The 15132-nt window shown below is 47.3% G+C and overlaps 1 protein-coding gene across 1 annotated transcript in view; it reads right to left on the bottom strand.

Annotated features, from left to right (window-relative positions):
• The window catches only part of LOC119708790 (sodium- and chloride-dependent GABA transporter 1-like), a 45797-nt gene that overhangs the window by 13834 nt on the left and 16831 nt on the right, over positions 1–15132 (bottom strand). The window contains exons 5-14 of the mRNA XM_038155628.1: positions 14183–14292; positions 13665–13797; positions 12330–12464; positions 10769–10872; positions 10356–10480; positions 9569–9681; positions 4249–4380; positions 3432–3534; positions 2920–3020; positions 1969–2136 (exon numbers count right to left, since the gene is read on the bottom strand). Of these exons, the coding sequence (XP_038011556.1) occupies positions 1969–2136; positions 2920–3020; positions 3432–3534; positions 4249–4380; positions 9569–9681; positions 10356–10480; positions 10769–10872; positions 12330–12464; positions 13665–13797; positions 14183–14292 (1224 nt within the window). The remainder of the gene's footprint in view (positions 1–1968; positions 2137–2919; positions 3021–3431; positions 3535–4248; positions 4381–9568; positions 9682–10355; positions 10481–10768; positions 10873–12329; positions 12465–13664; positions 13798–14182; positions 14293–15132) is intronic.

Here is a 15132-nt window from a genome sequence, read left to right on the forward strand (position 1 = left end):
GAAGTGGCTGCTTCTGGCTGAATTCCCTGAAATGTTCACTGAACTGCTTCTGCCATTCATTATATTTTTCCCCCCTCTAACATTCAGGCTCAGTAGGATCAAAATGACTTGTAATCTTTCCTGTCTGTCAAAACCACTTTATTCAGGATTGGCATCTAATTTCCCTCCAGCTCCAGCTCTATTACAAATTAATCCAGGATCTGTGTATATAAGAGGCCAAAAATTCTCTCTGTCTCTCTGATACCAACACATGCACACACAGATTAGCCCACTTTCTTCCTGCTGCCATCTGCTGCTCACTCCTAGGTCTATGAATGATTGAGAGGGGGTCTGGGTCTCGTGATGTTTGTGGACAATGTTAAGAGGAAGAGTCAGACAGGGAGGGTGCACATCAGCCACTCATGCTGCTTACTGGTGCTGATGGTTTGCACAAGATGCTGAGGGGATGGGTGGAAACACACTCACGAGCTTCCCTCCAAGCCCCTGGGGCAGCACAGGAACACACAGCACTTTGGAAGGACTGTGGATATAATTGGCACAAGCCTTTGGTCAGGAGGAGTCCAGCTACTCCTGAGAGGTCACAGACCAGTTTGGGCTCCCCCAGATGCTGCAATGTGCTTTCTACATCTCCAGTGAAACAGGATTGGGACTAGGCAAAGGGTTGAACCCATACCTGTACTTTCAGGCTTCCCTTCCCCTCTCTTCCAACTTATGAGTGAATAAGGAACCCTGTAAATGTCTGAGAAAGGGCCGACAGTTGGAATTGAATTGGCCTTCAACTCAAAGTGACTTGACATAACACCCTGGTTTGAGTCCTGCAGGAAGGACAAGTACCTAAACCCAGCTTCAGGTGAGAAACCAGAAATTGAAAGCAGATCTGAGATCCCAAACCCACCCAGTTCACCCCCATCAGAGCCCATCCAAATGGAATGCTGGGAGGAAGAAAACTCAAATCCACCTGCAACTTCACCTCAAAGGTAGGGAACCTGAAGCCGACCTCAGGCCAGTAATTCCAGCCACAACTTCTTTGAGCCAAAGTTTGTTAAAAATACAGCATTCCTAAAATAAACTCATGTGATTTAGATGACAGCTGGTTTCTGTTCCAGCTGGGCTGGGAAAGCCATAAATCAACACTCCTGGGGTGACTTCTTACAACTGCAAGCACTGAGCCAGGGATTTGGGGCACAGTGCTCTCAAGACTGAATGTCAACACTGTACATAAAATCTTAACAGTAAGTACTGGGTATGACATAAAGACTCGTGATTCACTGCTTCATAAAATCCTGCTCAAATGTTTTAAACAAGACTGGTGTGGTGGGTATTGTGGGTCTTTCTTTCTTGCTTCCTAATGCCTCAGTCACTGAGTGTTCTCTGAAAGGCACATGACAAACCATGTGCTTGTTTCTGCTGCTAGCAGAGCCTAGCCTGAGACATTTCAGGACTCAGGCTTGGAGGTGCTGATCTCCCAGCTGAGGAGTGCCAAGTAAACATGCTCATAGCCAGGAATCGTCAGGAGCTGGGATTTCTCTGGGTCAAGAAACCTCAAGGATTTCTTCCCAGACTCTTCCATGGTTCCAGCACTCCATGCCAAAGAGATAGTTAGGGGAGGAGGGCTCCATTTCTGTGGTGATGGTCACGCAAATCTCAATGAGGAACAACAGACACAAGGGTAGACACCTGAAGGTCTACCTGCATGTCCAGCCACAGGCCAGCAGAGCTCCCAGAGTTAGATGTGTCCTGCTCAGCTGTGCTGGCAGGTCCTCTCCAGCAAGCCCGTGTCACTGGAGGCTGTTCAGTGCACTGGGGCTGATCTGAGCCCTCCCTCTCTCATGGGGAGATGGTGCACAGAGCTCCTGCAGCACCAACCTGGGGCACTCTGACAACTCTGTCACAGCAGAGTTTAGTCCAGGTTCAGTTCAGGGAGGAGCTTACCCTGAGCAGAGAGCAGGGGGGTGAAGCTGTTCCTACCTGCCGCAGAGTCCCTGTTGAGGTGAAGAAAGAGTAGAGCATGTACCCTGGAATCAGAAACATGGAGGACAGGGCCATGAGCCAACCGATGCCTTGTCCCCACACCGGATAGACGTATTTTCCCAGTGTCAGAGGGGTCATTTCCACCACACTAAAGAAGAACACACCCTAGAAAAGAACACCAGCCATTGCAGGGGAGAGTGAAAAATCGGGGTCCCACCATTCTTTCCTTCCTTACCTTCTTAGTTCCCAACAGCCTTACAGGAACCCAACAGCTCTTTTCATCAGTCTAGAGTCTTTCAGCCTACCACCTGGTAATTTCATATAATTTCTTCTTATCCTAAGCTGGATAGGATATCCTAAGCTTTCCAAAAAGCTGGAATTGGAATACCCCATATTTCCTTCTTCCCTAGACTACTCAGACAAGCAGTGCCTCCACAGCAGCAAGTAAACAGCATCCTCACAGCTCGTCTCAGGGGTCTTCATGTCACACCACTCCCTGCACTGCTTCTGCTGGGAGGGCAGGAACCTGCAAAGGCCAAACTGCTCTGCAGTCAGTTACCCTGCATTTGGTGATAGCTTTTTTTGTCATAAGCCTGCCAGAGGCTGAAGCTGGAGTAGCTGAAAGCCAGAACTGACAACAGCTTTTTAAAACATTACATTATTTTGCTTATCTTCTGGCATCTCAGGAAAAAAAAAAAAAAAAAAAAAGAAAAAGAAAAAAAGAAATGATGGCCTCATTTAGATTAAAAGCAATCAGCTAGAACTTTTTTACGGGTGATTTCCAGCAGGCAGAGTGGAAGAGGCTCCTCTATCACTTTACCCATCTCCAGTCTGCCTGGGACTCTCTTGCACCAGACCTGTGCTGGGTTGAGAACAGAATGTTTCCCTACAGCCCATCTAGAGGCCTTTCTAGACCCACTCCTGGACACAGGAATCCCCAGGTCTTACCAGGCAGACAAGAGGTGTGAAGAAGGCCCAGCAGATCTTCCACCAGATGCAAGGCTTGTAGCCAATCATTTCTTCAATGTTCCTGTAAAACCTGTTTACACCTACAAGAAGAAATGAGTATTGAAAAAAATCCCCATCTCTGCACCATGGTCTTCATCTCTTCTAATGGCAGAGCACAGGCCAGGCACAGCAAGAGGGTGACAGTGTGGCATGAGAAGCATTAGCTGGAGGGGATGGGGTAGTGGGACACAAATTCATGCTAACAGCTCCCATGCTCCTGCTGTCCTCTTGAGGGCCCAGAGGGAAGGACCCTGGGCATCTGCCAGTCTGTGCTGAGGTCTTTGTGAGGGCCTGGAGAAGTGAGGTGACAGCCTTCCACTGCTGATTTTCTGAAGTTATCAATCTAAGCTATTTTTGGCTGCAAAATTGTCATTGTGTTCACTGGCTTTGGCTTTTTCAGTAAGTCACCATGCCCACAGAGAAAACAAAGGAACAAGGTGTTTTGTGCTTACCATAACACCAAGAAATTGAGATGGTCTCAAAGAAGACAAGAAAAAGAAGACACATGCCACTGGCTGAGTAGTAATCAAACAGCTTGAAGACATAAATGCCACCCTGAAAAGACAAAAACAGGGTCAAGGAGTTCAGTTATAGATTATGATCAACAGTATCAGCCAGCAGCTTGGATTGCTACTGTCCCTGTCTGTTGGTTTAATGTCTATTTCCTTGGACAGTAGAGCCACTGTTGCAATGTTTCCACTGGAGCCTGGTTCCCAGTAGCAAAACTGATATGGTCTTGCAGACAACTAGCCAGCCTGTTGTCCAGGGTGAGGAGAAAATAAATTACTAGGATCTCTTCTATTTCTCTGCTTTAGAGGGAGTCAGCTTAGTCTGCTCTGCTCCTCCCTGAAGTTTTGCCTTGCCTCCTCATGAAACCACACTGCTCCACAAATGGTCTCCAGACCACTCAGCCCTCACCTCCCCTCACGAGAACCTCAGCTTCAGCTCCAGAGGTTCAAGCCCCCAACAGACAGGTTTTCTTTGTGTTATCTTAACCCTTTGAAGTAAGCATTCCGTAAATTTGGGCTCTGTTGGCTTGAGTCCTTATTGCAAACAGTAGAACAACAGGCCAGACTGACGATAGGATGATGGTAAAAATTATAGAGGCATCCTAATTCACTTGAGATGTAGCAATGATGAGCAAACTGCTTCACCCAGAATAGGAGAAATGCTGTCACTTCTCCCAAAGCTTTGGGGGTGCTGTGATATGCCAAGTGGCCAGGAAGGTGTCAGGAATGGAGGTACAAGCACGGCTTGTACAATCTGTACCTGGGTGATGTTGGAGAATCCAATGAGATAAGAGATGAAGCAGACTACTGCGATGAAGATCTTCTTCCTGGCTCTTAGGACTTGAGGATATTCATCCATCAGGGCTGTAATGAACCCTTCCACAGTGCAGAACTGTGGGAAAAGGCATACACTGAGGATATATATAAAGTAACTTAACCTGCACACATTTAACTTCAGTGTTGAGAACCTTATGGACTCTGCAGACTCTAGAAAAGAAAGAGTCATCTCTGCCCAAAGTTGATCTGAACCATCTTCTGAAAATTCATCTCTCTCCCCACTGAATATAGATGGAGCTAGGAGCACCAAAGTTAAATACTTAAAAATAGCTTGGATAAATCTCTGCCTTTTGGTTCTCATGAAAAGCCTCCTCTTTCTTCCCAAAGACTCTCCAGGGCCTCCCTGTCACTGCCCTGCTCCCCACGCTGCCAGGCCCTGTGCCTCAGTTGTGTGTCTGGCTGCTGCTGGGACACATGCAGGACCTTTATCACTCTTCCCTTCTCGCTCTTCTCAGTCTGTGGCAGCAGCCCTTGTGCTGTTCAATGACCTAAAATGCTCAATTAAGGACCTGTATTACCCAGTCTTGTGTGCATGTAAATAACAACATCTCTGATTAGCCAGGCCTTGACTGCATTTCACTTTTTCAAGCACACAACATTAAATGCACGTAGCACACCAAAAGCCCATCTCCACAGCACATCATCCTTCTAGAGGTGGAAATCCCTGGACGCTTTGTGCAGAGCTGCACCAGCCACAGTCTAATAATGTTGTCTGCACCATAACACATAACAAATTCCCCATGAGTGTTGCTGTCCAGTTTTCCTACTAGTTCTGCCTTCTGGCACAAGGGCAGTTTGACTGCCCTCGTGAAGTGCATTCTTCTCTCCTATCTCTTGATAAATTGTGAGATTTACTTTTATATCTCGCTCCCAGAAACGACAGATAACATACCCTCTCTCAGAGAGCACATCTTGCCTCTAGCAATGACCCTGGGAATTTATGAGTGCAGCAAACTGGCTCCCCTGGTCATGCTGAGCAAATGTGCAAGCCAGTGCAATGAAAATAAAAGTGGTCTCATCACTTTTCGATGTCAGGGACTTCCCCATCCCTGGGAAGAAAAAAATCCCCTGGAGTGGAGGTGGAGGTATACAGATCAAAAAGAGCAGCAGAGGGTTGGGAAGATGTGTGGAAAAAAAATGGAGTGCCTGAGCCTGTTATAGTAAAATTAGGGACCCCGGCATGGGGAAATGATTGGTATTTGATTTTATGGTTTTGAAATATTGAATATTTGTTTTATTAAAACTATACTATATTACATTATAACTATATTAAAAAGAGATATTATACTATACTATATCTATACTACAAAGAATACTAAAGAAATACTACTAACTAACAACTTGTGACTGTCAGGACACAATTTTGAGTGACTGGCTAAGGAAACAAAATAATTTTTAGTAGAATTTAATTACTAGATTTTTTTAGTTAAATAATTTTCTAACACATTCTACATGTGCAAAACAACAGGAGTAGTAAGCAGAGATAAGAACTGTTTTCCCTTCTTCTCCCACAGCTTCTCTCTGTTCAGAAGGTATGTGAATAGCCCAGCCTGTAGCTGGGCAGGGATGGTGGAAAAGCTTGCACACTGCTGACTGCTGGGGCTGCCTTCCACGTGGGCAGAGCAAGGCAAAGGGAGATGTGCATGCCCAGGGTTTTATATCCACATGGAAAGCCAGTATTCCCAGAGCATTAAAGCTCGACTGCTTCCACTTGAATTTTTAATGAGCTAAGCTTTTTATGTTGGACACAAGTGCCATTACAGCATCTTTTGCCGTTCACGCATGGGTTAAGCTGCCTTTACAGTCATTGCCAGCGAGCGCTTCACCCCATCCCACCTGGCTCTTTGTCTGCAAGAGTCAGGACTGAGCTGGCACCACAGTGTGAAGAGATAGCATGACTAAAAAAACCACTGCTGAAAGCTATTCCTTCCACATGGATGCATGGCCAGGCACTGCCGGAGCCATGGCAGGGCCAGGGGATCTGAGACCAGAAAGGCAAATGCGTTTGGAGGGGAGCAGCCCTGGTCACGGGCAGAGGGTGGTGTCCAGCAGAAAAGGAGCAAAGAAAATGATGCCTTAGATAACTGGATGGAGTGAAGCTGACAGCCCTTTGGTGCAGCAAGAAGGATCAAAATCAGGGAATGTACAGAGGGAAAGACAGGGAGGTGGGTGGTGAGGAACAGGGCGACAAAGTGAGTTGAATTCTCTTCGTCTGCTATCAAAATTAAGCTCCTGTGTAATAACAGAAAAGGTGAAGAAACAAATTGTTGTACATCACTTTTTCTAGCTACAGAACAGGCAACGACCTTCCTACCATTTACTGAAAATTGTTTCATGACAGCCTCAGACTTTCTAGGGGATGCAGCCTGGAGGAGGCTTACCTTTCCAGCCCCAGGGACTGCAGGTACTTGGCGTGGGGCTCACTTTTCCCAGCTTACAGACCAAAGCTTGGCTGCTTGCACATGCAGACACCCGAATGAAAGCATGTTGCTTTCAGAGGGGCAAGGAGCTGAGCACTGGTGCCTCCTGTTCTTGCCACTGCAGTCTGCTTTCCAAAAAAATTCTGCTTTTCCCACCAACCCTCTCCAGCCACAATTTTTAGCACACATTCTTCTCTTCTTCATGCCTCACCCCATGATATTATTTCTTTCCCAAGCATTTTATTTCCATTAACTTCTCTCTTTTGCTCCTTTTACTCTTTAGGGGCCTAATCATTACACAAGCTGCTGGGTCCAGTAATCTGGGCTTGGGAGTTAACACAGGTGTGGCACCTCCGTGTCACTAAAATATTTTCTGAAAAATCCTCTTTGCCCAGGATTCTTCTCCTGGGAAGCTGAGAAGCCTCAGAGAGAAATGAAAACATTAATTATCTGATTGCTTCTCCTGTGTTTGCTGCTTTGGAATGTGGTCTGGAGATTGTTTACCAACTGGTCATTGTTTGATTGGTTTCATGGGAATTGTTTTTACTTAATGACCAGTCACAGTCAGGCTGTGTCAGGACTCTGGAGAACTACGATTTTTCATTATCATTCTTGTTCAGCCTTCTGGCTGTATCCTTTCTCTATTCTTTAGGGTAGTTTAGTATAGCATTCTTTAATATAATATAATATCACAAAATAATAAATTAGCCTTCTAAGAACATGGAGTCAGATTCACTCATTCTCTTCCCTGGTCCTGGGGACCCTGCAAACAGGAGAGTCTCTCTTCCACCCTCTCCCAATGTCACCGGCTTGCTATTCTCCCCTCAGCCACACAGAGCACCCAGTTGGGATGCATGGACCCGTGGGGCGTTTGACCACAGCTGCCAGATGTGCAGCAGAGAGCCACGAGACTGGTCTCACTGCTGGCAGCTGGCAATCCTCATGACCAACCTGTGCCAGGCAGTCTCACATGGGACAGACACAGGCTGGCAGTCACAAGGCTTGCCAGCTCCCCTGAGCAATAAATGCCTGACCTGAAAACTGGTAGGCTAAAAGGAAGCACTGAAATATTATGAAAGAGGATGGGAGAGCTGGATGGGAGAGAGCTGAAGCCCGGATGGATCAGAGCAGAGGGAACACATGAGTGAGGGCACAGGAGGGAGGTGTCTGTCAGTACAGGTCACTCATCCCACTGGAGGAACCGCAGAGCACCCTGGCAGGAGGAGCAGATGGAGTTGAGCTGCACCTGCAGGAGACTCGCTGGACCTGCTCCCACTGTCACTAAAGGGCTGGAGCTGCTGGCTGCATCACAAGCACAGGATCTCAGCCCAGTCTCCCTTCCCTTGCTAGGCTCCCGAGCATCCCGCTGTACCTACAGAGCCGTGCCCCGCCGGTGACAAGCGACAGTCTCAGCCCAGCAGCCCTGGGGGGCAGGAAATGCCCTACGGCCCTGCTGCGCCTGACGAACTGGGCTGCTGACCCAAATGAAAAATGTTTGCTCCCCATCTGCAAATGCCACTAAAGATATGTAATCAGTACGTAGAAAAACCTTTTTTTTAAAATTTTTTTAACTGAATTCTTCAAAATGCATGTGGAATTGCAGCCATTGTAGCAGCCTGTGGTCCCTGGTTCATATGCATAGGCTGCCATGGTGTTGCCGGTGTGTTTGCATGAAACAGAGCTCCAGCATGCAGACAGAAAGCCTCTTCACATGTATTTAGCTGTGCTGTTTAAAAAGCTTGTTTTCCTTTTGATGCTTCATTCCCCCCCCAGCCTCTCCCTCCCGGCAGTGATAGCCTCCCAACAGACTGTCTGCCCTCTGAAATTGGCTGTCAGAAGGGATGTGGAGAATTTTAAGGGGTATTTCAGAAGCAAATGCAGCAAATAAATTCCACACAGAGTGCTTAGAGGGCTTATTGTCATGTCTCGATTTACCAGCACTGAGTGAATAATCCATGCAGATAATTTTTTTTTTCTGTAAATGTAGTTTCTTTCAGAACATTCAGGTATTATTTGAATTTTTTTCCTAAATAATGTCTGTGGTAATGTATTCATGAGCTTTATAAAGTGCATGTGAGAGTGTGACACGATTGAAAACCAGATTTGGTTGATTGGATTTTCCTGGAAAGCAGGTGTGACATTTCAGGAACAGGTTTGAGTCTGATTGTGAAGTAGGCTTGGGTTTATGAACACTACCTGTAATCCAAGAGAACATCCATTTTGGACTGCTGGTTTGTGCTGCAAGAGAAGAGCATGGGGGAAGCAAGGATGGATATGACAGACCAAGCACAGGTTTTTGCAGGAACCTTTGATTTTGATACACTCAAAAGGAAGGCATGCTGCAATTCACTGCTTCACTGGGTAGCAGCTTTTATGCTGAATTATCAGAAAAAAAAAAACCTATCACCACCTGTAAAAATGCAGAGATAATGTTTTTTGGTTTGTTTTGTGAGGGCTCCGAGTGGGCATGGTAGAGACCTTTTGCTACATCTAACTTCTTCCCCCTCAAGTACCTTGTGAAACTTTGCCATCAGATAAGATGGCAAAGCAGTCAGGGTACCCAGGCATCAGCCTTTTCCAAGGCCTGACTCCTTCCTTCTGCCAGGATCTATCCCTGCTAACCTATGGACCAGGCCAGGGAGCTGCAGCTCATTGATGGTATCAACAACAATGCCAAGATGCTGCAGGAAAGCGCAGCCCTCACACCATGAGAGAGGAAAAACCCACTCTACTCAGCACTGTCCCAAGTGCAGAAGGGGACACCACAATTGTACCTGAAGACATTTTTGTACCTTGCTCCACTTTATCCTTGAGTTGTCTCACCTGACTGTCCAGACCCAGCATCATCAGCATGGAGAAGAAGAGGATTGACCAGAGTGGGGACAAGGGCAACTGTGTGACAACCTGCGGGTAGGCGAGGAAAGCCAGTCCAGGGCCTGCAGTAATGAAAGGGGGATGAGCCCATGGTTACAAAGCATTTGATGGGAAGTCTGAGCTAAGTGCCACAGTTAAATAGAGAGACAAAAATCACAGCCAAGAACTCCAGGGTTTTCATATAGGAGCTAGGAACACCTGCACCTTTGTGCCTGTGACACACCAGCTCGGTGGGAGGCATGGGGGCAGGATGGGGAGACAGGATTGGAGAAACAAGTCCTGCAAGCAAGTAATCAAATTATTGCAACCAAATGGAATTGGAGCACTGTGCTAGAAAAATAAACTGATACTCAGAGCTGGTTATAACTTTCCTGGTGCCTTTTTTTTTTCCCCCACAGCAAAAGGCTGTTTCTTGAGATAAAAGCTTTCTCTGGAAAGACAGCAATTTCAAAATATGTCTTTGTGAAGAAAGACACAGTCCCATCTTGGTTAAAAAATTCTTCTGAGATCACAGTGTCAAGATTTTGTATGAAAAAGGGACTCCAAATTTTGATCACATCTACTGAAAACATAGGTAGTATCTTCTCCATAGGAAGGTTTCAGACAGCAAATGGCCTAAATATTTCACTACGGCAAAATAAAACTTCAGCACACCTAGTCAGGAAAGAACCAAGAGCACCCCACACAAATGGTTCTCCCAGGTTGCTGCTGAATTTGAACCTGGGTTTCTGCTTACCTGAGGAGGCCAGCTCTGACACCGACTTCTTCGTGATGTGTGACATGAAGCCAATGATAGAGAAAATAACAAATCCTGCAAATATGCTTGTGGTGGAGTTTATACAACAGACAATAATGGAGTCTCTGGAAGAGAGAAAGAAAGAAAAAACCCTACCTGCAGGTCCCACCAAGAGCAGAGGGTGGGGTAAACAAAAGACCAAGCCCTGCTGGTCCTGTGCCTTGGACAGGAAGCACCGGTGACATACTAAGTGTCCTGTAGGCAGGGAGCCTCTCTAAAGAGATCACAATGTGTCCCCTAGGCTGCATCTTGCCAGCAAGGGGACAGCAGAGATCAGGCAGATTCACCACAACCCCTTGCCTCACCCATGAGGAGTCCCTGCCACACAGGAAGGTGGAAAAAAACCAGCTGACCTGTAGACGTTGTTGTGGAAAGTGTTGTAGCTGCCCAGAGCAATGAGGGAGCCCAGCCCCAGGCCGTAGGAGAAGAAGATCTGAGTGGCTGCATCCATCCAGACCTGTGGAGAAGGAGCCAGAAGAGGAGTGCAGCAGAAGGGGACTCCGTGCTGCAGGTGCATGTCCTGCAGCAGCACAGGGCAGGGCTAGCAGGGGGACTGGGTGCAGACCGTGGAGCTGTGTGCTTGGATGCACTGGGGTGGCCAGGACCTGAGGGAACCCTGTCAGTAGGGCCCAGTCAAGAGCTTCTTCCTAATATCTAATCTAAAGCTATTCTCTTTCAGTTTAAAGCCATTCTTCTTGTCCTATCACGACAGGGCCTTGTCAAAAGCCCCTCTCCAGGGCTTTATTGTAGGGCCCTTTATGTACGGGAAGGTAGGGAATCTGCAGCCTTCCCATGTGTCAAGTGTATCAAAGTGCAGTCTGGCCCAGCACCAGACATACATCCCCAGCCCTCCAATGGGATGGATGTAGATGGATGAAGGGTCATGCATTTATGAACAGTGTCCCGTGCAGATCAGAAGGGATTCTTGCATCGTCTGAGTCTTTGTGTGTGTGTTTGCCTTCTCACATGTGCCCCCAAGGGATGCTGCTTCGCTCAGAGACCCACATCCTTCTTTCACACCCTCCATTTCTCTTCCACTAGTGTGTCTTTGATTTTCCAACGTGGAGCTGTTTGTGCAAACAACTGCAGAGGACAGCTGGCAAAGCTGGTCCCAGGGCCTTAAGGTGTTAAATCTTAGAAAGTTCAAGAAAAGGAGACAGACTTTTTGTTTCTTAAATGCGTAGTATTTACACAACTCTTCTGGTCTTGAGAATGCTGTTTCCTGCATTAGAGCCAATGCAGTTGGTAGTATAGTTATAGAGAATGTCCTGAAAGAGGCATCATTGGGACCCTTGCTGGGAAGTGACAAATGTCCAGCTGTCCCCACTCACACATGACTGGTGACTTTGGAACCATGGGAGTATTGCTGCTGAAAAACAGAGTCTGTGTATCCTGAAAAACTTCATTTTTGCAAGAATCCCTGCTCCTCCTGTGTCTCCTCTCTGCTGCCAGTGACCAAGAGCACATTACTGGCCACCACTCACCACTTAAGCACTTCCAAAAACTGCTGCTGTGTGTGCTGCTGTGCTTGTGCTCCTTTTGAGGCCCCCATGCCAGCACTACATCATCCTTTCTCTGGGACCACCAGAACAAGACCAGACCACCAGCCCTAGGACAGTCACTGAAATGAGGCATTCCCAGCCCAGAGGGGTAGTCCCTTTGTCAGGACAACTCCTGACTCCCCACACCCTGTGGATAACACTGCTTGAGTACAGCAGAGCTGCTGCACAGATTTCCACCCATGAAGGACCTTTTCCTCAGTTTTGTCTCAGCCTATGGGACATGGGTCATGAATTCTTGTACAGGGTTATTCTAGAGTTATTTTAAGTAGTTACAATATTCATGGGAAGTGCCTGGGGAAGCCTAATGCAGAGACAGCTGGGAGATAAGAGCTTTCCTCACTAGGCTACAAACCTCAGAGTCAGAGAGCTTCCTGAAGTCAGGTGTGAGGTAGAAGAGGATCCCCTCCTTGGCTCCTGGCAGTGTGACTCCCCGGAACAAGAGGATGAAAAGCATGAAGTAGGGGTAGGTGGCTGAGAAATACACCACCTGAAAAAGACCCCATGGGAGAGAAGCCATCAGCCCACCAGTGCCCAGGAGACCTTCCCTGCCCAGGGTGTCATTGAGTCTGGCATGTTCTCCTGTGAGGGGGACAGGCTCTCAAGCACAGCCACTTTCAGCAGCATTTCCTTGCATTTTCTGTCCCCCATTTCTGCCCCCATGCTTGTAACGTTTCTGGCTGTTTGAGGTTTCTCCCTGCCAATGATACACAAGGACACACTAATCACAAAAGTAGCATGCTAAAGTCTGGATGAAATGCCCAAAGACAAGGGAATTGCACAGGGATAATTTTAGTCCACAGAACTAATCCCCTTAAGTAATCACATCCTTATTTTGCAGAGCTAAAGCTGGTGTTTCTCTAGAGCAATGCATCAAGCAAAACAAGTTGTCTTGATTCCACTGCTTTCTTTTCAGCACTGTTTCAGTATCTTTCGGGTATGTGCCATCCCTCATCACAGGGCCCACACCAGTAATCACCAGGGCTTTGCTGTGGCTGCGTAGCTAAAGCCTGTTTGAGAGCCACTGGGGAAGTTAACAGCTTAGGTGACCTATCCCTGAAGTGCTTCTTTCTGATCTCTCCTCTAGATTATTTCTTTCATAATAGTGTCCCGCTGCACCATGCTGTGCTCTAAATAACACATCCCAGCATCTCGGCACTGCTGTTTCACTAAACAAAGCAATTACCTTTCTGCTGTGCTAGCCTGGAAGAACACTGCACAGGGAATAACAACAGGCTTCTCATCTGAACGTCTCCCACCAATATCAAAAGGGCAGCAGGGAAATTTTCAAAGGAGATGGTGAGATTTTTTGCACCAGAGGCAATTTAAGAGACTGTGATTGTCTAAAGTGGGAGGCCACAAGAAGCTTTGCTCTCTCAAAGGGCTGTCCCAAAGTGGGAAATAGAAGTAATTTCTGAAAATGCCTCTTCCCAAAAAGATTGCATGCTCAGACTCATGACCTTACAGGCAAGAGTTTTCTCTACACTTAGAATGAAAATTACCATAAACATCATAGCAATTTTTACAGCCGCGAAAGGTAAATGTCAGGAATTTAATAGTATCTACTGTGATTTTGCCTCTGAACACTGCAACATTAGTTATAGTCACTTAAATACAATTGAGCCTGGAGGACATTTTGACGGCGCAGCAATGAGAGGCAGCACCAAAAGACCCAGCCCTCACACTGTACCTTGCCTGTCCACTCCACACCCTTCCAGATGGAGAAGTAGACCAGCAGCCAGGCCAGGGCCAGCGTGCCAGCCAGGGGCCAGCGGACGCTGCCAGGCTCCCCCAGGCCTCCGGACATCTGGTGCATGTTCCTCCTAAGGGTGGGAGACACTATGTTAGGAGGAAGTCTAACAGTCAGGGGCTGAGGAATTTGGAGCTCACAGAGGTGGCTGGAGGGTGAAGGGCCAGGTGCAGACAAGTGTGAGAACACACAAACCCCTGGAGAGAGCTGAGGATCATTGTGATGGGACAAAGGGAGGTGAAGAGAGGTGGAGAGACTGTTTGCCTGCGGGTCCATCTGACCTGCATCTGCATGGCGCACCCCATGCCCAGCATGGCCAGTGGCTGGCTGTAATGCCCCTCTGCCAAAGCTGCCCAAGGAGCACAGCCAACAGGCACAGGCACAGGCACAGCCCTGGTGGGCAGGCACAGTGACCACAGGGAGGGGGAGAAACCTGGTGTAGGCAGCTGGGGACGTACTCCCAGAACTCGGTGACAGCGCTGGTGAGGTTGGTGGTGTCGTTCAGGGAGTAGTTGGAGAAGCAGCGGTCGGTGTTCCAGGCGTTCCCACAGCTCTGCCACGGCAGGTCCTGCACCGGCACAAGGACAGCAGGGCTGTCATTCGTGGGATAGCTCCCAAGTGAAATCTGGCTTCTTTTAAACTGAAGCCCCTTCATCTTTTTTTGCAAAGATAATAGGCAGCTCCACTGGATGGGCATGCCCTTGGAGCCAAAATAATGGAAGAATTTTTGAAAATATTATAAATTGTGACAAGGATTTTCAGGGAAAAAATATCTGATGTGATTAGGGCAATACTGTAGTTCCAATAAAATGTTGGCAATTCCCCACATAGAAAGCCACTTCCAATTAACTGTTGATAATTAATATCTACAAATTAAAATACTATCAAGGGATACTGTGTTTATAACCATTACAGCTTTTTGCTAGCTTCACTCAACAAGTGGCTGGAATTTACTGCAGAAAGAAAAAGCAGGGATTTGTTTCTTATGTTTCATTTACACCAACTTCAATGCTTAAAAATCAGCATGGCCCTGAGAATGGAAGCAATGGGTCGTCTACAGAAACAGACTTTTATAACACAAGCACAGGAGTAAACTGTCTGGGACAGTAGCTGTTTGATGCTGTCCACTGCCCTGATTACAAGCAGCACAAAGGGATTCCTGGGAGATGTTTACACTGTGGGCAGCAGTGTGACAGCAGCACAACACTACAGACTTAGTGTGACCAGCTCTGACACTGCAGGCAGTGAAGCAGCAGTGCCAGGGGTTGTGTGAGCGTGCAGGGCAACTCACCCAGGCCATGTAGTGCCACAGCTGAGCCAGCCCGAGGAAAGCAGATATGTCTACATGAGCAGCTACCTCTTTTCCCAAGCACAGTGCATGTAGATAAATGTAGAGCAGCTATTCTGG

Source organism: Motacilla alba, chromosome 1A (assembly GCF_015832195.1).
Source record: "Motacilla alba alba isolate MOTALB_02 chromosome 1A, Motacilla_alba_V1.0_pri, whole genome shotgun sequence".
Classification (NCBI taxonomy): Eukaryota; Metazoa; Chordata; class Aves; order Passeriformes; family Motacillidae; genus Motacilla; species Motacilla alba.